We start from the raw sequence: 23,659 nt of genomic DNA on the forward strand, positions 1-23,659 counted from the left end.
AAAATCACTATTCGGTTATTCTACATGTGTAATAGAGGTCTTCGACCCGAACTCGACGAGTTCCGACAAACCGTCGGGTTTTTCGGCCGGGTTTGGATCAGTTTTCAAGTATAGGGCGAGTTAGGGGCTGTTCAAACATGCTTTTGTGTTTATCTGCACTGTTTTTCTATATACTGTTAACAAGTGCTGGACAGACATCTTTAACTCGGCTGAATCTTCCTGTTTTTTTCTTTCAGCGTCTCACGCAGGATCGCCACATTTTTAGACACCAAGGAAAGTTAAAAAGAACATTCATTTTTATCAACGCATCTCGAAACACCTGCACTGTGTTTCTTTCGTTGTGCTGCATTCTGAAAAAATTCAGGTTGCATAGAGGACTGTTACACCATTAATAATTATAAGGTTGTTTTTCACAGAGCAAAGTTTCAGCACTTGATAAACTATAAGACAGTGTTTTTTTTTCTTTCTCTTTTGCTCTGGCGTACATATTTATGTACAATAATTAGACAAGTTCAATGCCATTTGATTCGAAACCATTTAAAAATCAAAGCACCCCGAGGAGGCTATTAAACCGCAGCAGTGTTAACTCCACGCACATGAAAATACTTGCGTTCACTGCCTCATGGAAATGTGATCCTGCCAGGGCAGAGTGCATATACAGGCAGTGACAGTTTAATTGTTTTTGTTTGACTTTACATATCCTCAAAAGATTAAATCTCACATTATTGTGCTATTTAGGCTCATAGCTCACTTTGTACTATATCTGCTGCAATTTTGAGTAGCATTTGAGGAAATACCATTGCAATAAACGTTCTTTATTCCTGCATCTCGACGAAAAACCGATTATTAGTTTGTGAAACCACATGGTTAACCGAAAGTTAAAAACAGTAACCGTGCACATCCCTATGTGTTACACCTCATGCTACTGAAAAGTGTAGTTAAGTTAGTATTTCGAATTCTAATATTAATTTAGTATTAACTACTTCCCAACACTGCTCGTGATTCTGTCTACCCTTATCAAGACTATAATGAGGCTGTAACAAGATCCTGGTCAGCTCTTATATGTTGACCCCTGACCTTTTAATGTCACAGACATGATCAGAGGGCTTTGGGTGGGGGCAGGGTCACTGCTTGCACAAGTACTAAGCAACTAGTTCCATAAGTCCCTAACAGACCTTTTAATAATTTACACACAGTTTTAAAGAACACAAAGCCATCACAACAAGAAACAAGCAATCTGACATTTAAGCTCAGTCCATGTGTGCTGTGATAATTTTTTTTCTGACCAGTCTAATTTATTTATTAGAAATCCAGTAAAATCTATCTACCTGTAAATTCCATGAATTCAATATTCTTTGAACCTCAAAGGATTCGTAAATAACTTGTAAACTCTTTGTACATCTCTAAAGTTTGAGATGCTGTGAAATAAGTTGATATTGTACTTCTCCATCAAAATGTATGAAAATGTTCTAGCTAAAAAGTGCTACAACCACACTTTACACACAAATTCCTAAAACAACTAATGAGATCACGTTGAATAAACAGAGTATTAACTGAAAAATGCTGCAATGGTTTTGTAAGAAATAGATGTTAAATAACACGAGAAGTAACATTTTAATTGCAAGTCTGTTAACAGTTCATCACCATAATGCTTTATGACAAAATCCACAGAGTATTTCAAAACAGAAACAGAGAACATCTTGAACTGTACCACACTGAAAAACACCCATGCACAGTGGGAGGAAATCAAAAAAAGGAAAATCAACAATCTGATCTTAAGAGCTTTGAGTGACACGTCGAAACATTTAAAAACTAGTACCAAGACTGATTTAGAAAACACTGACTTGGAATCAAAACTTGGAGAATGACATAAAAGTAATCTTTCCACTTTTTCCCCCACAATTTTTCTTTCCAATTTCACCATGAGTCGCACAAAATAACCATACAGTATGTGACCACTCAACATGCAGCTGAAACAATCAAGTGTCCCCATGCAGTGGAACAGATTCCAATTGCACAGGTAGAAGAAAACAGTGTGCCATCTGTGGAACTCCATGTACTTCTGGATCCCAGAGCAGATCATAAATAGGAATTCTCTCCTCCTGCTGTTGGTCTGAAGATGAGAATGTGGACCTCAGGCTAAGGAGATGGAGGAGCCTTCAGTGAATTGCAGGAGCCCCCCTGGCTTCCCCCTCCGGTACTGTGATACTACAGAGAGCAAAGAAGAACAAAGTCCTAATCATCCTGGTTCTCTCAAAGCTTCATGCAGTCATTCTTTCAATATTCATTGCTTTGACGTTTTTGAATTGGACACTTAAGCACACTGTTCCAATGGCACACAGACTGTGCACTTGTCAAATTCGAAATTCAAAATAATCATAATGCCATCTTTAAGAGAACGGCATTGTAAGCACACATTTAAAACAACAAAATATGTCAAGACATTTTGTGTGTGTTTGGGCCAGAAATATCTGGGTCATATTTAACACTAACACTCTAACCACCACCGAAGCTTTCAATTTTGGTGACTATAAAGCTGCACTATGTAAGATTTGTTGGTTAAAAATGAACAAATTGCCATTATTGATTGAGTACATAAACAATCAGTGTTTAAAACAATGTCCTTACCATACCCCGATTCATTTCGGTAAGCCTATAAAAATCATTTGTATTTTGGTCGGATTTGGAGCGAAATCACTGGCTTATGTCGTTCCTCTTTGCGTCATGATATCATGTCCGTAAACACAGAAAAGAAGTACCGGCTGTCTCATGTTCCGGCTGGGGACGTTGTTCAGTTCAGTCTATCACAATCACGCAGTTCAGGACAGCATCGTTGCAGTCTGGATGAATGTTTATCTGTTATCCATTTGGTGAAGTTGTTTACCTGCTATAATGCTTGGAATTGGGTACAGTATGTTGTCTGGTAGGGGTAATGCTTTTATGAATTTACCGATCGTGATCCGTTGTCAGGGGAAGTTACTGTATGACTTCTGAAACTGACTTCTTGTACATATTATTTTCATGTTTATCAAAGTATATTTTATCCCCATTATTGCTCATTTTATGTTTTTAGTTTACAGTGTCATTAGGCCTACAGTTTCACTTGCTTTATCAACTGCCGTGTTCATTTTTTCATTTTAGTCAGTTTTAGTCTTTTGACAAAATGTCCTTTAAAAATAGTCAATATTTCGTCATGTAATATTCATTCATTTTAGTTAGTTTTACTCTGACAAAAATTACATACAATTTTAGTCAATGAAAATAATACCTTTTACTTGATGATGACGTGCAAAATGGACAAAAAAGTGTCAAATTGTTACAGACCAAACTTTATTCAAATATTCAGAAAAAAAAAATGTATAAACATTTTCTAATGTAAACATGTATCAAACATACAGTATAATGTACATACTGTTCTTGTTGTGAAAAGCATGAGCTCCTGAAATAATAATGAATAGACTGGAGTAATAGCAACTTTTTAGAAGTTATCCTACTGTACTCTGAATTCTTCATGCTTTAGAGACTTATTCATTTACAGTGAAAGGATATTACGTTGCGTGTAGCGTGTTTCTTATGGAAACAGTGTATTCACAACGCAAGTTACGCAACGCAAATTATGATTTTTCTGACTAGCGCATCATTTAATTAAAGTTCACATGTTCATTCGTTTCGTTGTGCAAATGTAAGTTGTTCCATAAATGTTGTGGATATATTGATGAATCTCATGTATAAATAGGATGCGTTTGAATGAGGAATCATTTTGCCGGCGTTAGCAAGTTCATCTCACGCAGCTCAACACACTGGATTAATGGATTAAACAAATCCATGTCTAACATCTTCTTCTATTTACAGATTCTCCAGAAGTTTCTTCTGTTTATATCTTGCACTGTTAATATCTCGCAGTATAATTTTTATCATCATATTTTCGGCAACAGTATTCTTTAATAAAATCATTTAATAATCTTCATAATGCGTCTTTTTCGTCTCATCTTCGTTATCGTTGACGAAATCAAAAAACGTTTTCATCATTGATTTCATTGAGGAGATTAATAGTGTAAAAAGTCTTACATTGAACTCGAATCAGCAGTATCACGAGTTTCACTTCTTAAATTGATAAGTATAATACAACTCAAACATTAATAGTCGATAAAACACCTGAATAAACATGTTAAAATATACTTGTATCTGGTGGTGATTCAGGAGAGTCCCCTGTTCTCTATGTAAAAGCACTTTGAGTGTAGTGTCAGAAAAGTGTACAATTCATTCATTCAAAATATGAAAATAAGAGGGTTGTTTATCTTCATCAAAACAAGTAATATTTCATTTTTAAATGTTTAATTGTATTACATAATAATATCAACATGAAAATAGCATGTTATGACTCTGGCTCTGAATATCTTCCAATCATGATCACACAACAGGTGATGTCCAGGTAAGTTAAAATCATGAGATTCATCCACCAGAGCAGTAGTGTTGAAACACAACTGATGTAAAGTGTTCTTCTGCAAATTTCTTGCAATTTCACATTTCAACCACAGATGTTGCTAGAGAGCACAAAGTAATGTAGTGCAGCTTTTTTTTTTTTCTCCCCAATTTGGAATGCCCAAATCCCAATGCGCTCTAAGTCTGAGACAGTCAATCCGTGCATCTTATCACGTGGCTTGTTGAGCGTGTTACCGCAGAGACCTAGCGCGTGTGGAGTCTTCATGCTATTCTCTGCGCCATCCACGCACAACTCACCACGTGCCCCACCAAGAGCGAGAACCACACATTATAGCGACCACGAGGAGGTTAACCCAACGTGACTCTACCCACCCTAGCAACCGGGCCAATTGGTTGCGTAGGAAGCCTGACTGGAATCACTCAGCACGCCCTTGATTCGAACTTGCGACTCCAGGTGTGGTAGTCAGTGTCTTTACTCGCTGAGCTACCCAGGCCCCCCGTAGTGCAGCTTTAAGAGAAACATTTCAACATTTTCTTGAGTATGTGTAGAATTACATTTGTGAAATGGCTACAAAACATTTCTATTTACATGACAGACTTATTCACTACACAACACTAGTTGAGGTTTCTCAAAGTTATATTTAAAAAAAAAAAGCAGCCTTTTGTTTTAATTGATTGTAGGTAATTATTCCACTACGTCCAGTGCTCTTTTGTTCTCTGTGTTCTAAAGTATCCCGATACTGTTTTACCAGTGTAGGGGAAGATACATTAAGACTGTAGCTTCCCAAGCTACAAGCTACTCATCAGTTAAAGTAGTTAAACTACAGTCAAGCTACTTATTAACTTTGGTTACGACAGTCATGGTTACTACAACATTACTATAGTAAATCCATGGTTACTCTATGGATCCTAAAATATTACTATAGTAAGTTTCAAAAGGGTTAAACAAATATGGTGACAACATTAAAATGACGAACTAAATATTTCACTTAAAAAAAAAAAAAAGAAGGCGGCAATGTCCCTTTAAGGCAGCATGGAGCTCAAGTGAATCATTGAATAATTTATGTGAACTAGATTATTTACATGAGAGAGAGGACAGTTTAGTGGGTGTGTTTGATTCCTTCCTCGACTACTGCCTCGTTAGTAGAGTCATGGTACATGTCTAGCCATATGTGCTACTTGAGACGCCTTATCTGCAGAAGATGCAACTCAGTTTGACTGAACAAATAAAGACAGGTCAGTTCTGCCACAAAAAACTTTTTTACTATATAGAGGGCAAAAATGAAACAACTGGTCCTAAAGGATATAAAGGCCTTAAATGTAATAAAGTTTGTTCCCATGTGTACTAAAGGCCGTAAATAACTTTTGATCCTAAATATTATTAAAGGCCGTAAATTTAATAACATTTAGTCCTAAATGTACTGAAGGCCCCAATTATAATAACTTTTGATCCTAAATATTATTAAAGGCCGTAAATTTAATAACATTTGGTCCTAAATGTACTGAAGGCCCCAATTACAATAACTTTTGATCCTAAATATAATTAAAGGAATAGTTCACCCAAAAATGAAGAAATCTCTCATCGTTTACTCATACTCATGCAATCCCAGATGTGTATGACTTTCTTTCTTTTGCAGAAGAAATATACCAGGAACTTACACAAAGTCATTCCACCTCAGTCTAACTTACTGTAGAATACTGATACTTAACTTAATTCATCCTAATAAAAGTGTCCTTTTCCAACACTCCTTCTCACTCACAAGCAGAATGTTAATTTATTGGTTTTACTCCAGCCATCAAGTTTTGTGAACTTGTCTTAACTCAGTCCTTTGGTAAACATGTCAGCAATCATCACATCAGTGCTGCAGTATTTCAGGTCCACAAATCCACTTGCAACTTGCTCTTGAATTAAGTGGTGTTTGATGTCAATGTGTTTGCCGCATCCGTGAAATTGAGGGATTTTGGACATGCAGATAACGTCATGGTTACTTTCGTAACCTCCGTTCCCTGATGGAGGGAACGAGATGTTGTGTCGATGTAGTGACACTAGGGGTCACTCTTGGGAGCCCCAAACACCTCTGCTTTTTTGAAAAAAGGCCAATGAGAATTGGCGAGTGGAATTTGCATGTCACTCCCCCGGACATATGGGTATAAAAGGAGCTAGTATGCAACCACTCATTCAGCTTTGTGCAGAGGAGCCAAGACCAGGTCCCGGCCATTTTAGCGGGCAGTTCAGCGTTGTGGCAAGAGGGACACAACGTCTTGTTTCCTTCCATCAGGGAACGGTGGTTACGAAAGTAACCATGACATTACCTATCTGTCACTCACTCGATGTTGTGTCAATGTAGTGACACTAGGGGTCCCTATACAAAATGCCACAATTATCTGAACTGTGTTACGTGAGCTGGCGGTGCGTGAAGGGCAGAACGCTGTGTGCCTTGTAGCCAGTGCACCAGGCTGTCACGTAACCTCCCCAACGCTCTTATGAGCGTCGAACGGTCCTTCAGGAACAAGTCAACTGCCTAAGAGGGGCCTATGCCCAAAGAAGATGCAGTTTACCGACAGGGAAACGATCTTGCGGAAGATATCACATGGAGTCGCCTTCGGGGAACCAGCACCTGTAGAGCACCTACCTCAGTAAAGGGCCTCATTAGCACATGTACTGGGCCGGCAGCGAGTTTCTCCACAAACTCAACTGCCAGAGGGCTAAGGAGGAAAGTCATCCAGGGATCACAGTCTGTGAACACGACTGGGAGTCAAGAGCGCACGTGTTCACCTCAAAGGAGGGGAAAGGTGCTATGCGCAAGTGGTACACCCGGTCAGCTGTCCTGGAACTTACCTGCTCATGCCCGCCAATACACGGTACGAGACCGGCTCAACCCGGAGACTGTAGAACCTCGCAAAGGTGTTGGGTGCTGCCCAGCCTGCTATTCTGCAGATGTCTGCCAAAGAGGCACCACTGGCCAGGGCCCAGGAGGCCGCCACACTCCTGGTAGAGTGGGCTCATTACCCCACAGGGGGTGGCACGTTCTGAGCCTGATATGCCATCTCAATGGCGTCAATGACCCAGTGGGCGATCCTCTGTTTGGAGACAGCGCTCCCTTTCCGCTGTCCAACAAAGCAGACAAAGAGCTGCTCGGAGCTTCTAAAGCTCTGCGTGTGACCCAAATAGATGCGTAAAGCTCGCACCGGACACAGCAATGCCAAGGCTGGGTCTGCCTCCTCCTGGGGCAGCACTTGCAGGTTCACCACCTGATCCCTAAAAGGGGTCGTGGGAACCTTGGGCACATAGCCCAGTCGGGGTCTCAGGATCACATGAGAGTAACCCGGACCGAACTCCAGGCAGGATTCACTGACAGAGAACACCTGCAGGTCCCCAACCCTCTTGATGGAAGTGAGCGTAGTCAGGAGGGCAATCTTCAAAGAGAGTGCCTTAAGCTCAGCTGACTCCAAGGGCTCAAAGAGAGCTCCCTGCAGACCCCGAAGGACTACAGAGAGGTCCCACGAGGGGACAAGGTGTGGTCTGGAGGGATTCAACCTCCTAGCGCCTCTCAGGAACCTGATGATCAAGTCGTGCTTCCCCAGCTACTTACCATCTACTGCATCGTAATGAGCCAAAATAGTGGCTACATACACCTTAAAGGTGGAGGGGGGACAGCCGCCTCTCCAGCCTCTCCTGCAGAAAGGAAAGCACCGATCTGACTGTGCATCTCTGCAGGTCTTTGTGTCGGGAAGAACACCACTTAGCAAACAAACGCCACTTTAAGGCATACAGGCGCCTCATAGAGGGAGCCCTAGCCTGAGTGATCGTGTCTACCACTGTGGGTGGTAGGCCACTTAGGTATTCCACGTCCCGTCCAAGGGCAAGACGTGGAGATTCCAGAGGTCTGGTCGTGGGTGCCAGATGGTGCCCTGTCCCTGAGAAAGAAGGTCCTTCTTCAGGGGAATTCGCCAGGGGGGAGGGGGGGGTTCTGTCGTGAGGAGCGTGAGATCCGAGAACCACATCTGGGTGGGCCAGTAGGGTGCTACTAGGATGATCTGCTCCTCGTCCTCCCTGACCTTGCACAGGGTCTGTGCAAGTAGGCTCACTGGGGGAAACGCATTTTGCGTAGTCCAGGGGGCCAGCTGTGTGCCAGCACATCTATACCGAGGGGTGCCTCGGTCAGGGCGTACCAAAGTGGGCAGTGGGGGGATTCACGGGACGCAAACAGGTCTACCTGTGCTCGACCGAATCAACTCCAAATCAGCTGGACCACCTAAGGGTGGAGTCTCCACTCTCCCCTGAGGGTAACCTGACGTGACAGCGTGTCCGCTGCGGTGTTGAGGTTGCCCGGGATGTGAGTGGCTCGTAGCACATTGAGGCGCTGCTGACTCCAGAGGAGGAGACGGCGGGCGAGTTGTGACATGCAACGGGATCGTAGACCGCCTTGACAGATGATGTACGCTACCATCGCTGTGTTGTCCATCCGGACCAACACGTGCTTGCCCTGGATCAACGGCCGGAACCTCCGCAGGGCGAGCAGTACTGCCAACAACTCTAGGCAGTTGATGTGCCAACACAGCCGCGGGCCATTCCAGGAGCCGGCGGCTGTGTGCCCGTTGCATACGGCGCCCCAGCCCGTCTTGGAGGCGTCTGTTGTAACCACGACACGCCTGGAGATCTGCTCTAGGGGAACCCCTTCCCTGCAAGGTCGGTCCAAGGACTGAAGAGGCGGCAACGGATCGGCGTGATGGTCACGTGATGTGTCCCGTGGCACCATGCCCATCTCGGGACTCGAGTCTGAAGGCAGTGCTGAAGTTGTCTCATACGCATCAACCCGAGCGGTGTGGCCGCCGCTGAGGATGCCATATGCCCCAAGAGCCTCTGAAAAAGTTTCAGTGGAACCGCTGTCCTCCGGCTGAACACCTTCAGACAGTTCAGCACCGACTGTGCACGCTCGTTCATGAGGCGTGCTGTCATCGAGACTGAGTCCAACTCCAAACCGAGAAAAGAGATGCTCTGAACCGGGTAGAACTTGCTCTTTTCCCAGTTGACCCGAAGCCCCAGTCGGCTGAGGTGCCGGAGCACGAAGTCCCTGTGTGCACACAGCAATTCTCGAGAGTGAGCTAGGATTAGCCAGTTGTCGAGTTAGTTGAGGATGTGGACACCCACTTCCCTTAGCGGGGCAAGGGCTGCCTCTGCGACCTTTGCGAAGACGCGAGAGGACAAGGACAGGCCGAAGGGAACATGTGGCAACTTTAAAAAGATGTTCCGTGTGAGCCACTCTTTTTGCGACTGAAAATATACTCTTTTAGAATATACTCTCTTATTTTCGCTCTGCCGAAGCGCCCAGAGGCGTTCTCTGCACTCCACGGGTGCAGAGGGGGAGAAGCCGCTGAAATGCGCCGTAAATCCAGCAGTATTGAGGTGCGTCTTTGGAAGGAATTGAATTCAGTGTACTGATTACAACTACTCGGCTCCGAAGAGAAAATCTGAATGAGTGGTTGCATAACAGCTACTTTTATACCCGTATGTCCGGGGAGTGGCATGCAAATTCCACTCGCCAATTCTCATTGGAGGTGTTTGGGGCTCCCAGGAGTGACCCCTAGTGTCACTACATCGACACAACATCGAGTGAGTGACAGATAGGGAACAGACTGATTATCCTCAAATTTCAGTGTTTGTCCTGCTGGGTTGTTCTTTAGATCTGACAACAGTTGTCACATCCAAATTGCTTATTGAGCAGCACTTGCCAGTGCCATGTACTCAGCTTTGGCTGTGGAGAGAGCTACTCATATCTGTTTCTTGCTCCTCCATCTGTGCCTACGCTGCTGATTTGAAACATGTATCCCATATATATATACATATATATATATATATGGACTTGCGATCATCCTGGTCTTCAGCCCATTATGCGTCTGAGTATCTGATGCATTCTTTTGGTTTGTCTTTGATGTATAGCAGACTTAAATCCAGAGTGCCATTTAGGTATCTCACGATGCGCTTGACAGCCATCCAGTCTTTCTTTGTAGGTTTAGCACAAAATCGTGCAATATTGTTAACTGCATAAGTCATCAGAGGATTTGAAAAGCTTTGCGTTGGCGTGTGCTGATTGGTTTTGAGTTTTTCCAAAACATTTCTGGCATATGTTGTCTGACCCATCCATATTTCCCCTGTTTCTGGTTTCTGAACAATCTTCACTCCAAGAAAGTAATTCAGCTCACCCATGTCCTTAATTTCAAAGGAATTTGCGAACATTTTCTTCACTTCCATCATTCATTTATCTCTGCGTCCAGCCAAGAGAATGTCATCCATATACATGGCAATGATGAGCATCTCACCTCAGGCAGCGGTGTATATGCATGGATCACCTGTGGTTTGCACAAATCCCATTTTTTTCAGATGGTCAACTAGGATAATGTTCCATCAACTTGGCGACTGCTTCAGGCCATAAATGCTGCAATTCGGGTCTCACACTAGATGTTCCTTGCCTTTGGCAACAAAACCTTCAGGTTGTTTCATGTACACTTTCTTCAGTTCTCCATTTAGAAAGGCCGTTTTCACATCCATCTGATGCAGTTTTAATCCATGTTGTGCAGTCAGACCGATTATCGTCCTAATTGATTAAAATCTAACCACTGGGCTGAATGTCTCATCATAATCAGATCCAAACTTCTGAGAAAACCCTTATGAATTTATAATAATAATAATAATAATAATTCCTTACATTTTATATAGCACTTTTCTAGGCACTCAAAGCGCTCCACATAGTATAGGGGGACTCTCCTCAACCACCACCAGAGTGCAGCATCCACCTGGATGATGTGACGGCAGCCATAGTGCACCAGAACACCCACCACACACTAGCTATTGGTGGAGAGGACAGTAAAGTGATGTAGCCAATTCAGGGATGGAGATTATTAGGAGGCCATGATAGATAGGGGCCAATGGGGGGAATTTGGTAAGGACACCGGGGTCATTTTATGGGATTTCTAATGACCACAGAGAGTCAGGACCTCGGTTTAACATCTCATCTGAAAGACGGTGCTTTTTAACAGTATAGTGTCCCCGTCACTATACTGGGGCATTATGCTTTGGCCATGAATGTGTGGCCTCATTTGTGATGCTAGTAGGTCCCAGCTGGCTAAGGATGGTCATCCGCTCCCAGGACATCCAAGAACACTATTGCTATGCGAGACACTTTCTCACTCTATTCTCTTCTAAGTTGGAAGGAATGTTCAGTTCTCTACTTGCCCATACAAAATTGGTCCCTCAATCAGCGCATCTGCATTACAGGACTACGAATGGCAAATAAATGCCTTATGGCATTTATGAAGCAAAATGTGTCAATAGACTCCAGCATTTCAATATGGACTGGGCCTAATGCTTAAGCTGGTGAACAACACCACCCATATTTTATTATTGACATGAGTATGATCAAACCGGTGTGATTACACTACGCTGGGCTCAAAGGTGATGATCAGTCGGGTGTGATCTGCTTTCGTGCTGCTGCTTACCAGCAAACAGGGACTAGAGCGAATCAGTTGCTTAAATAGTCTTTTCAATATCACAATATCTTTATTTTTTATGTAACAAACATTCAAATAATCACAAAATAAAAGATTAAAACTGTTACCATCAGAGTTTACTTTTTTATCCCCTTTTCTCCCAATTTGGAATGCCCAATTCCCACTACTTAGTATGTGCTCGTGGTGGCGCAGTTACTCACCTCAATCCGGGTGGCGGAGGACAAGTCTCAGTCGTCTCCGCTTCTGAGACCATCAATCCACGCATCTTATCACGTGGCTCATTGCACATGACACCGTGGAGACTTACAGCATGTGGAAAATCACGCTACCCTCCGCGATCCATGCACAACTTACCACGCGCCCCATTGAGAGCGAGAACCACTAATAGCGACCACGAGGAGGTTACCCCATGTGACTCTACCCTCCCTAACAACCGGGCCAATTAAGTTGCTTAGGAGACCTGGCTGGAGTCACTCAGCACACTCTGGATTCGAACTCGTGACTCCAGGGGTGGTAGTCAGCGTCAATACTCGCTGAGATACCCAGGCCCCCGGAGTTGACTGTTTTGATGCAGCGATGTGTTCATGTTTTCTAATGTCAAACAAAGAATAGTCTGTTCTAAAACTTAGTGAACTCTCTCGCTGTCTTCTGCCTACATAGGTAGCTGTCTTCTATGGCAGCATCCTAACTGAAATGAAGCCTCATAAGAGAGTGATTTGGAACATTCTACATAGGCGGCAACTGTTCGCGTCATTCAAATAGAGCTCCTCACACGCAGTGCACAGAAGACTCTACTCACAACTGATTTCAATCCAGGTGACGTGGTACTCTAATGTGCATAAGTATGCATAGCACACACAAATTTTTGTAGTTTCTCTTGCTTCGTCCACCATCTTGGATCATTTTCATTACAGTGCATTCTGGGATCACCAATCATATCTTATCTATCTTAATCAATCATTATAAACATCTAAAAATGACATTATATGTTTTATTATATATAATCTGTCCTCCAGTGCATTTGCTGTGAAGTGTAAGGTGACTTTATTTTTTATTACATCACGCATTAAAGAACTCATGCTAGGGGATTAGTCAGTGCAGGAAAAACTCACATGCTAAAGAGTTAACCTTTTGTGCCTGTTCCTGAGCAAGTTTCTCAGAAGAAACATCTGTCTTAAGGACTGAGATTGATGCCCTGTTTGCATTTCGTAAGTGTTCTGGTTTCACATTAAGGGGAATGGTGAAACTAGGAACATTGCTACAAGCACAGAAAATGGAGGAAAGGAAACCCTTTACTGCTTTTTGAATTTATAGTCCAGTGCCATCCATTTGGACATTTTCTATAAAATTGGGAATAAAACTACTCAAACACAAATGATTCCCGTAGAGTCTCACAGGAAACAAGCAAGCACTTGTCAGAGAAATGGCGGAAGGCAACAGTTGCTATGATAGGATTGGTCAGAAATGCTTTAAAGGTTAGGCTTAGCAGAGGGTCAATTGCATCAGTACTTTAACAAAGACTGAAGAAGAACATGAAGAAACATGTTTGATTGTCAATTTAACATAAAAACACTTCCATTTCACAATTTTAACACTGTAAACATTCTTATAAAGACATACATATTCTAGAAAAAATAGCAGACATTGCATAACAACAATGCTGGACATAATGTGGGTGCAGGAAAGGGGGGACATTCAGGATTTTGAATGTTAAAATAGGAGTCCCCTGGAAAAAAGTTCGGGAACCACTGCTGTAGCAGATTGATTGAGGTTCCTCGAACATGAAGATGAATCTTCCTCATGTGGCTCCCAGCTAATAGACTGAATCACTTCCTCAGCTGCTGGCCAATACTGATGACATCTTCAGTCAACAGAGTATTTTTACAAAGAGAAAGTGCACATTTAACTGAGACAGAGACAGAGCACATTTAACACATTTAGGACCAATGGATATTACATGTAGAATTTATTTCCCTTATTTCATTTAGGGCCTTTATTAATAAGAATAATAATAATAATAATCTCACATACTCTTCAGCCCAGCCTTTAACACAATCTGCTGTGAGATAAATCACTGGTTCTTGCTCCCTGCAGTGTCACATATTTAACCACAGCAATCCAGACATGAACCTTATCTCAAAATATTTTATATCTTAGTTTTCTATTTTATACTGTATTTCTAAACAAAATTTATTCTAGGACAGCAACTTTGAACTTTTGCCATTTTTATAAGTGATTCTTCTTTTTATTATTTTTTGATTAATTGGATAATCCACACTGTCTTTATCTTTAAAAGGATTCAAATAGAATTTCAAAAGTATCACTCTTTTCAGGTTGGAATGTTATATTTGGGAAAGATCTCTCTTTTAATTTCTTTTAAGAGCTGGTATTTAAAAGACATCCATGCGGTCTTACCTCAACGAGAGGGTGCCAGTGTGCGATGGGTTTGCGTGGGTAAGTCAACATCTCATTCCAATGTTCTCTGCACAAACCCTCGGCGTCATTACTTACTCGACACACACCTATGACTTCATTGTGACCTACACTGTGAAAAGAGGCAGCAAATTACTCTCTTTACTTCATAACAATATACTGTAAATATCCCACTAATATACTAACATGCAAATAAAAAATCTAATGGTATAGTATACCCATAATTCACTATCATGTCGTTTCAAACCTGTATGACTTAAAGCTGAAGTGGTTAACACTTTAATGTTCCCTTCAATGTTCCCTTTAATGTTCCCTTTGTCAAGGGTTTCTAAAGTGGTTCATAAATGACTAATATGCCATTTACAAATGCATTATAAATCACTGATGCAGTTATAACAACATAAATAAAAAGGGCGTCTTTCATGCTATACTTGCAAAACAGTAAGGCAATTTAACTTGCTATAAAAGCTTAAATAGAATACTTCTATTTAAATAGAATACTTTTCTCCCCAATTTGCAATGCCCAGTTCCCAATGCGCTCTAAGTCCTCGTGGTGGTGTAGTGACTCGTCTCAATCTGGGTGACAGAGGATGAATCTCAGTTGCCTGAGACAGTCAATCCGAGCATCTTATCACATGTCTTGTTGAGCGTGTTACCGCGGAGACCTAGCGCATGTGGACGCTTCATGCTATTGTCTGCGGCATCCATGCACAACTCACCACACGCCCCACTGAGAGCGAGAACCACATTATAGCAACCACGAGGAGGTTAACCCAATGTCTACCCACCCTAGCAACAGGGCCAACTGGTTGCTTAGGAAGCCTGGCTGGAGTCACTCAGCACGCCCTGGATTCGAACTTGTGACTCCAGATGTGGCAGTCAACATCTTTACTTGTTGAGGTACCCAGGCCCCCCTTAAATAGAGTACTTAAATTATTCATACTTTAATAAACACATATATACTTATTCATAAATTAATTAAAACCATAAAAATCCCTAATTCATGCTTTTTCTCACAATGCAGATTTTTTTATTTTTTTTTTTTATTATAAAGTGAAGTTTAAAGGAGGGATTATGTAATTTTGCTACACTCAGCTTTGTGTTATGTATTTTGTATACTGTTATGTCTTGACTCACTAGTTTTGTCACTTTTCTAGTCACGTTGATGTCAAAAGAATGGTGTCCCAACTAACCTAACCTAGTCCTAGTTACCTAAAGTCTTCCGCAAAAACACTTTTCAGGTCTTCGTGCCTTTTCACAGCGTATATCATAAATAAAGTCTGATGTCAATTAAACTTTATGTACACAGGTTCTCTAAAGTTTGAAAATCTTTATTACATTAATATTTTTTTTATTGATTCCTATATTAACACATAAAAGCAAGAACATATACAAACAGAATCAATACTTAACCCCCTCTATTACTAGATAACTTTTAACTGACATCGCCAGCAGTTGGGTGTGTTTTTAAGACCAAGCCTATATAATCTAGAGGGGGTCCAGTAAAATCTATGTAAAATCTTAAATTGCATAAGGCAAACCCTTGCATCTCTAGATGCAGACTTGACATCTTTTAGAATCACACTTCTTTCTCCAATACCAAATTCAAATCTTTTTCCCATAATCTCTTGATAGAAGCTAAAGCGCCATCCCCCAGACTCCGAACCAGCAAGGAGTAATACACTGATGTCTCATGACCTTTTCCAAAAGCAGTAATCACCTATCCCAAAGCATCTGCCGCTTTAGGGGTGTGTGTGTTACTCCCAAAAATAGTACAGAGCATGTGGTGCAGCTGTAAATACCTATAAAATTGAGATCTGGGAATCCCAAAATGATGACCCAAATTCTCAAAAGATCTCAACACTCTACTCTCATACAGGTCGCCGAGTGTAACAACCCCTCTCACAATCCACTCTGACCAACAGAAAGGGGACTTATTGATACATCATTTTGGGTTCAGCCATATGCTTGAGGCAACATTTAAATAAATGTCCGAATTAAATACTCTGGCCACTCTTGTCCAAATCATGTGCAAATGTGAAATAACGGGGTGTGACTTAACTTCTCCGGTAAGTTTAATAGAAAGACTTTGCAATGGTGAAATAGTGGCAAGGACTTCCTGTTCAATAGAAAACCAGGGAGGGGCTCTCTCAGGTGGAAGCGACCAATGAGCCAAATGCCTGAGACCGAACGCATAATAATAAAACAAAATCTTGGGTAAGCCTAACCCACCTTTGTCAATCGGCCTATGTAATTTGTTGGAATGTAGTCTGGGACATTTACCATTCCAAATTAAGGAATTCGCAATTCTATCAAATTGCTTAAAATAAGAGAGGGGGACATCTATAGGGAGTGACTGTAGCAGGTAGCTGAATTTTGGAATACAGTTCATTTTAATAATATTAATCTTCCCAATCATCGATAAATGTAATGAAGCCCATCTGTCCACATCGCTCGAAAACATTTTAATTAAAGGGTCAAAATTAACTCAGACAAATTTGCTGGGAATAAAATACCCAAATACTTAATGCCCTGTTTGGGCCACTGAAAGGCACCCAGCTGAAAGGCCGTTACTGGGCAGTAAGCAGTCAGAGCTAAAGTTTCGGATTTAGACCAGTTGACTTTGTATCCAGAGAACTTGGAAAAGGAATGAATAATTCTGTGGAGGCAAGGCATAGATCTAGTGGGGTCGGAGACGAATAATAAAATATAATCTGCGTAAAGCAGAAGCTTATGCGCCACACCTCCCGCCACCACCCCTGGAAAATCCTCCTCCTTTTATATCGTGGCTGCTAATGGTTCCAGGGCAAGACAGAACAATAATGGGGAAAGAGGGCAACCCTGCCGAGTGCCCCTATCCAGAGTAAAATAATCTGAAATTAATCCATTTGTTTGTACCGCTGCTACGGGGTGTTTACAAAGTAACTTAATCCAACCAATAAATGTACTTCCGAACCCATACATTTCCAAAATCTTAAAAAGATAATCCCATTCTACCATATCAAATGCCTTTTCGGCGTCAAGTGAAATGGCAGCGACCGGTGACTGATCATTCGCTACTGACCACATAATATTAATGAAACGCCTAATGTTATCAGAAGAGCTGCGGCCCCGAATAAATCCCACCTGATCTATATGTATAAGAGATGTCATAACCTTACTTATACAATTAGCCAAAATTTTGGACAAAATTTTTACATCTAGCTGGATCAGGGAAATTGGATGGTAACTTTTACACACACTTGGATCTTTGTCCTTTTAAGAATCAGACTGATCCGGGCTTGTGTCATAGTTGGAGGAACTTTCCATTCTTTAATGATTCCGTATAAACTTCTAACAAATGTGGAGCCAGTTCTGTAGCATAAGATCTAAAAAATTCAGCAGCAAAACCATCTGGCCCCGGAGCTTTGCCTGTAGGTAAGGCCTTAATTACCTCATCAAGTTCCTCCAAGGTTATCTCAGAATCAAGATAATTGTTTTGCTCAGTCGTCAGTTTAGGAAGTTCTAATGCTTCCACAAAGTTTCTATTATCTTCATCAGTAGACGAAGATGTACAACTATAAAGATCAAGATAGAACTCTTTAAAAGCATTATTAATATCAGTGGCCGTGGTAAAAATTTCACCACCAGCAGATTTCACTGAGGGAATGGTAAAAAAGACTCTCTCTGCTTTATATATCTAGCCAAAAGCTTCCCTGCTTTGTCCCCCTACTCAAAATATGACTGTCTTGCCCTGAATAACCAAAAGTCCACTTTCCGTGACAAAATAGCATTTTATCTGTATTTCAATCAAGTCAATTCTCTGAGGCCATCAGACGACATTCTGCGCTTCAGCTCTGCCTCTGCACTTTTAATATTCCCTTCCAACTCCACAAGTTCTTGTGCTTTGGATTTTTTGGTGAATGAGGCATACTGTATGATCCGACCCCTAAGAACTGCCTTAAGTGCCTCCCAAGTCACGCCCACAGAAGATACTGAGGACTAGTTGGTCTCCATATAAACATTGATTTCGGTTTTTAACATTTGCTGGAAATCAGGATTTTGCAAAAAGGATACATTAAAGCGCCAACTATATGATTTATTTTTCTCCGTATGTGGCAACATCTCCAAACTCACCAGGGTGTGATCCAAGACTAAGATGTTTCCAATTGAGCAGTCAACAACAGATGAAATGAGGGACTTAGATATAAAAAAATATATATATTCTAGAACAAATCTTATGGACTGTTGAAAAAAATGTATAGTCTCTACCAGATGGGTTCAAAATTCTCCAAATATCTGCAAGACCAAGATTTTTACACGTCCTGTGAAGCGTCACTGTTGCTCTAGGGAGCTTACACACTTTTGCTTCACTATGATCAAGGACTGAGTCCATCAAAAGATTAAAGTCTCCTCCCAATATTATATCATGAGGGGTGCCAGCGGCTTGCAGCATCCCTTCAAGATCTATAAAAAAGCCCTGATCATCAACATTAGATGCATAAATATTAGCCAAAATCAACCTTTGCCCCTGAATTTCAGCTAAAACAATAATGACTCTCCCTAATTTATCTTTAATCTGTTTGAGAAATTTGAATTGTAGATGCTTACTTATTAATGAAATGACTCCCATGCTCTTACTTGAGCCGGCACTGAAGAAAACATGTCCACCCCATATCTTACCAAATTTTTCAGCTTCCTGCGGGGAAAGATGTGTTTCTTGAAGAAACACTATATCATATTTCTTACGTTTAAGAAAAGAAATAACCTTCCTTCATTTTATAGGGTGCCCCAATCCATCCACATTCCATGTGGAGAGAGAGAACTTATTCATATTAACATTTGACATATTGATATAATAAAAAAAATAAATTGTGTGACAAAAACAAGATTACACAGACCACATTCCCCATTAATGCAACAATCAAACCCTGAACTTCCCCCCAAACAAAACAAACAGAAAAAAGAAAAACATGCACATTAACCCCGCGCACGACAGCGCCAACCAGCGTCAATCCCTCTAAACTCAAAGAGTCCATGTACGCCTACGAGAGCCCTCGCGACAACTTTGCCATCAGATTGCTCAAGTTTTCTATACAAATTCTATACAAATTTTGTGAGGCAAAATAACATAACAGAAAATACTTTGTAAAACAGACCCCAGCCAACAGGTAGAAAAACAGAAAAAACATGTAGACTCATTCACAGAACCGTCTCAAAGGTGTGATCCTCCGCAAAACAAACTCAAGCTGATATAAAGCCGTTCAGTTTCCTCGGACAGACAAACAATTGTTCAGTGAGCCGGCTGTTATGAGTTCATGAGCTGACGTAATCATTCTACTGTCCCTTAAATATACTCCACAAAAACAAACTCCAGCCAACAGGAGGCATAAGCACAAAGAACGAACAGATTTATCCACAGCTGTTCCAAAGGAGTGTTATTCAGCAGAACAAGCTCCAGCCACTAGGCGGAGCCAGCACGAAAAACAAAACCGGCATCCCGGTTTCTCGGATGATCAAGAACCAAACTAACTCGGAGGCCGCACAAAAAAAAAAAAAAAAAAAAGAAAAAATACACCATAACTTACTCAGCCCGTCAACTTTATAAAAGACGTCCTTTATGTGAGCATGTAGATATTTTGTGGTCATCCATAGTGCCCATTCTCGATCTGGCTGGGAACTTCAGTGTAAAAAATGATCTTCCGTCAATGCAAAAGTTTCTTGGCGTCATGCCACAAAATAACCTCCAGCCGCTAGGCGGAGCCAGCGCAAAAAGAAACAAAAATGGCACCCAGCTTCCTCAGATAATAGAGTCCCTGAACCGCGAGTCAGTCCACTAATATAAGAAACATCAAATGGCTTACTCCATATTTATGAAGGAGAGTGCCTGTTTTGGACATGTAAATACTTTGCGACCATTCTTCATTTCTATTCTCAGTTTGGCCGGGAACATCAGTGCAAAAGTGATCTTCTGTTGGTGTAAGAGTTTCTTACATTCCTTGAAACAATCGCATTTCTCTCTTGTTGAACTCGCAAAGTCCGGGAATAAGAAAACATTGTGATTCCTCCACGAAAGCTTTCCTTTGCCCCTCGCCTGGCACAACACATGATCTTTATCGGATGATTTCAGAAATTTGGCCAGAATCGATCGGGGCCTGTCTCCCTCAGCAGTTCTGCGAGCCGGGACTCTGTGAGCTTGCTCGATTTCCAGTTTATGACCTGTTATGTCGAGCAGACTCCGGAAGAGCTCGTCCAGGAATTTCACCATATCTCTGCCCTCTTAATGCTCAGGAATTCCAACAATTCGTATGTTATTCCTTCAGCTCATATTTTCGAAATATTCCAGTTTTTCCTAAATTAATTCCAAAACTGTTTTGGACGCGGGAGGATTAGCGGATAATTCCCTTTCCGATGACTCAAGATAATCGATATGTCTTTCAACTTCTGTCACTCTTATAACTATCTCAGATAATTTTATTTCCATCGCTGTATTACAGCGAGATCCTCCAAGTCAGAAAGAACCTTCGTCAGCATCACCGACATGTTGGACAACTGACGCTGGATCTCCTCTCCCGCCGCAGCATCCAAATCGAGTCGGGGCTTTCATCCTGAACACGTAAGTGTCTTTTAATGTCTCCAGAGCCTAAGGATTTTGACTTCTTTGCTATGTATATAACATGAAAATAATAAAAAATTTAGCAAAGTGGGGGCCTGGGTAGCTCAGTGGTAAAATACGCTGGCTACCACCCCTGGAGTTTGCTAGTTCGCTAGTTCGAATCCCAGGGCGTGCTGAGTGACTCCAGCCAGGTCTCCTAAGCAACCAAATTGGCCCGGTTGCTAGGGAGGGTAGAGTCACATGGGGTAACCTCCTCGTGGTCGCTATAATGTGGTTTGTTCTCGGTGGGGCGCATGGTGAATTGAGCATGGTTGCCGCGGTGGATGGCGTGAAGCCTCCACACGCGCTGTGTCTCCGTGGCAACGCGCTCAACAAGCCACGTGATGTGCGGGTTGACTGTCTCAGATGCGGAGGCAACTGAGATTCGTCCTCCGCCACCCGGACTGAGGCGAATCACTATGCGATCACGAGGACTTAGAGTGCATTGGGAATTTGGCATTCCAAACTGGGAGAAAAAGGGGAAAAATCCCAAAAAAAACAAAAAAAAATTTAGCAAAGTGCGCAGAGCTCGTTGCTCACACGTCTGCTTCTTGCATGGCGTCACATGGCCTCCGCTTGAATGACAATTGAGATTTACAGTTTCATTTTATTGAAAAAAGCAGCATGTACGTGTTAGGAGTGAAATCAGGGTAAATAAATGATGAAAAAATTTTCAGTTTTGGGTGAACTATTCTTAGACAATGTAGCAGTTTTGTTAAAACTATTCACCCTCTAGTTTGAAAGTGTTTCTTGGGGTTTAAGGAAACTTAACTTAAATTTAAAGTTATTAGTAATGTGATACTCTTTCTATGAAGTAATGAGTAGCAATTTTACATTAATTAGTAGGGCTGTCGAATTAACAAGTTAAATCAGTGTGATTGATTATATTTTAAAAAAATAACATGATACAAAAAAATTTAAGCAATCAATCATGCCATCGGGGACCTTAATAAAAAAATGTTCTACCATCAGAGCGATTCAAGCTTGAAGTACCACCTTCATGTTTTTGTGAGTCCCAGTTAGCAGGGGGCAGTCAGCGCATCTCCAGCTGTACAGGAAATGTGCCGCTGTCTAGGCATCAAACCACACTTTACTGACAGCAGACAGGTAATGACGCATTCTTACGTTTAAACACAGCTGGACAGAGTGCAACTCAGAATGCTGGGATCTCAAAATTTTTTTTTTAAAGTTTCAAACATTTAACTTGACACAGCATCCTAAATATGCTGTTTATGACGTGATGCAATCAAAATGAGACACTCTAAAAGTGTCTATCTGATGTATGTGTACATAGACGCGTCCTTAGAAAATCCATTATAATAAGTCTGCCTCGGTCTGTCAGGTTTTACGCAAAGCAAAATACAAACTTGACAGGAGAAGTGAAATGATAGAGATAACACACAAGGGGTATAGCACAAGAAAATCCAGCAATGTACAAACGAAACAAGACTATATACAAGTATATATACACACAGAAGGGTAATGGAGAACAGGGATAACAAGGGGAAGAGGTCAGGGAACCAACGAGCAGCAACGCCATGTGCTAGACAAAGACAAGAAACAACACAACAAAAAAACAAGGAGAACATGGCAGGATGAAAACAAAACAAACCAAAAATGAATAAAACACAAACAGTATAGGCAACATAGGCAGAACAGTCCAGTGCGGCACTGGCGAAAAAGTACAGGGTGGGGTCGGCAGAATGGAAAGAACATTTCCCACTGGGAAAATGGCTGGAACGGTGACCGAAGGGGAGAAGGAAGGGTTGAAGGCGACCGCAGGTGGGAGGATTGATACGGCCGCTGGGGAAAGGGCTGGAGCGGCCTCTGTGGCCAGAAGAGGAAACAGAGGGGTATACGTAGCAGGGACTTCCAGGACCACCGGCACAGGGAGCATAGGGGCCTCCACAGCAGCGAGCTCCGGGACCACTGGAGCAGGTAGTGAAGGGGCTTCTGCAGTAGGGACATCTGGGACCTCCAGAGCAGGGAATGGAGGGGCTTCTGCAAAGCAGAGAACGGGGGGCTTCTGCAGTAGGGACCATTCTGCGGCATCCTCTCCTCTTCCTCTGTGCCTTCTGGGGAGCTGTGGTGGACAGGGCAGGCACCACCAGGAGGGCTGCAGCACCGAGGGCAGGCGCCTCAGGAAAAGCAACCCCAGGGGGAATTTCAGACCTCCTACACCTTTTCTTGGTAGTATTAGAAGGGAGAGAAGTGGGAGGAGCACTCCATCTCTCAAAAGACGGCTGATGAATCTCCTCCAGAAGAAGGGAGCAGTCAACCAAGACATAATCCTCAGCTGCAAGGTCTCTAAAACAGGTGGCTCTATCAGGCTCCAGCTCATGATTCCCCAAGGCATCTGAGACCTGATGGCTTATTAAGACCAGCGCTGAAGATATCCGTGAGCAACACTTCACCAAAATCGACTACAGAGGAGATCTCTAAGAGCTTCTGGGCAAACTCCTCAATCGAACTCTCCCCCTGCTGAAGAGAGAGGAGTCTGCCCATGATGGAAATGGTGTAGGGAGTTGCCGACCTCCTAACGAGAGCTTCAGTGTCTGAGGATTCGGTGCTGAAACGTAGCCGGGGCTCCAAACAAACCAAATGGAAGCGTCACAAATTGGTGTAATCCAAACGGTGTGG

General features: G+C 42.2%; 1 protein-coding gene across 1 annotated transcript in view; it reads right to left on the reverse strand.

The window, feature by feature from the left end:
- Positions 1-1,606: 1,606 nt before the first annotated feature.
- LOC127456313 (synaptotagmin-9-like) overlaps positions 1,607-23,659 on the reverse strand; it is a 97,444-nt gene continuing 75,391 nt past the window's right edge. Inside the window, exons 6-7 of the mRNA XM_051724752.1 lie at positions 14,368-14,497; positions 1,607-2,208 (exon numbers count right to left, since the gene is read on the reverse strand). Of these exons, the coding sequence (XP_051580712.1) occupies positions 2,140-2,208; positions 14,368-14,497 (199 nt within the window). The 3' untranslated portion in view covers positions 1,607-2,139. The remainder of the gene's footprint in view (positions 2,209-14,367; positions 14,498-23,659) is intronic.

Source organism: Myxocyprinus asiaticus, chromosome 18, assembly GCF_019703515.2.
Source record: "Myxocyprinus asiaticus isolate MX2 ecotype Aquarium Trade chromosome 18, UBuf_Myxa_2, whole genome shotgun sequence".
NCBI lineage: Eukaryota > Metazoa > Chordata > Actinopteri > Cypriniformes > Catostomidae > Myxocyprinus > Myxocyprinus asiaticus.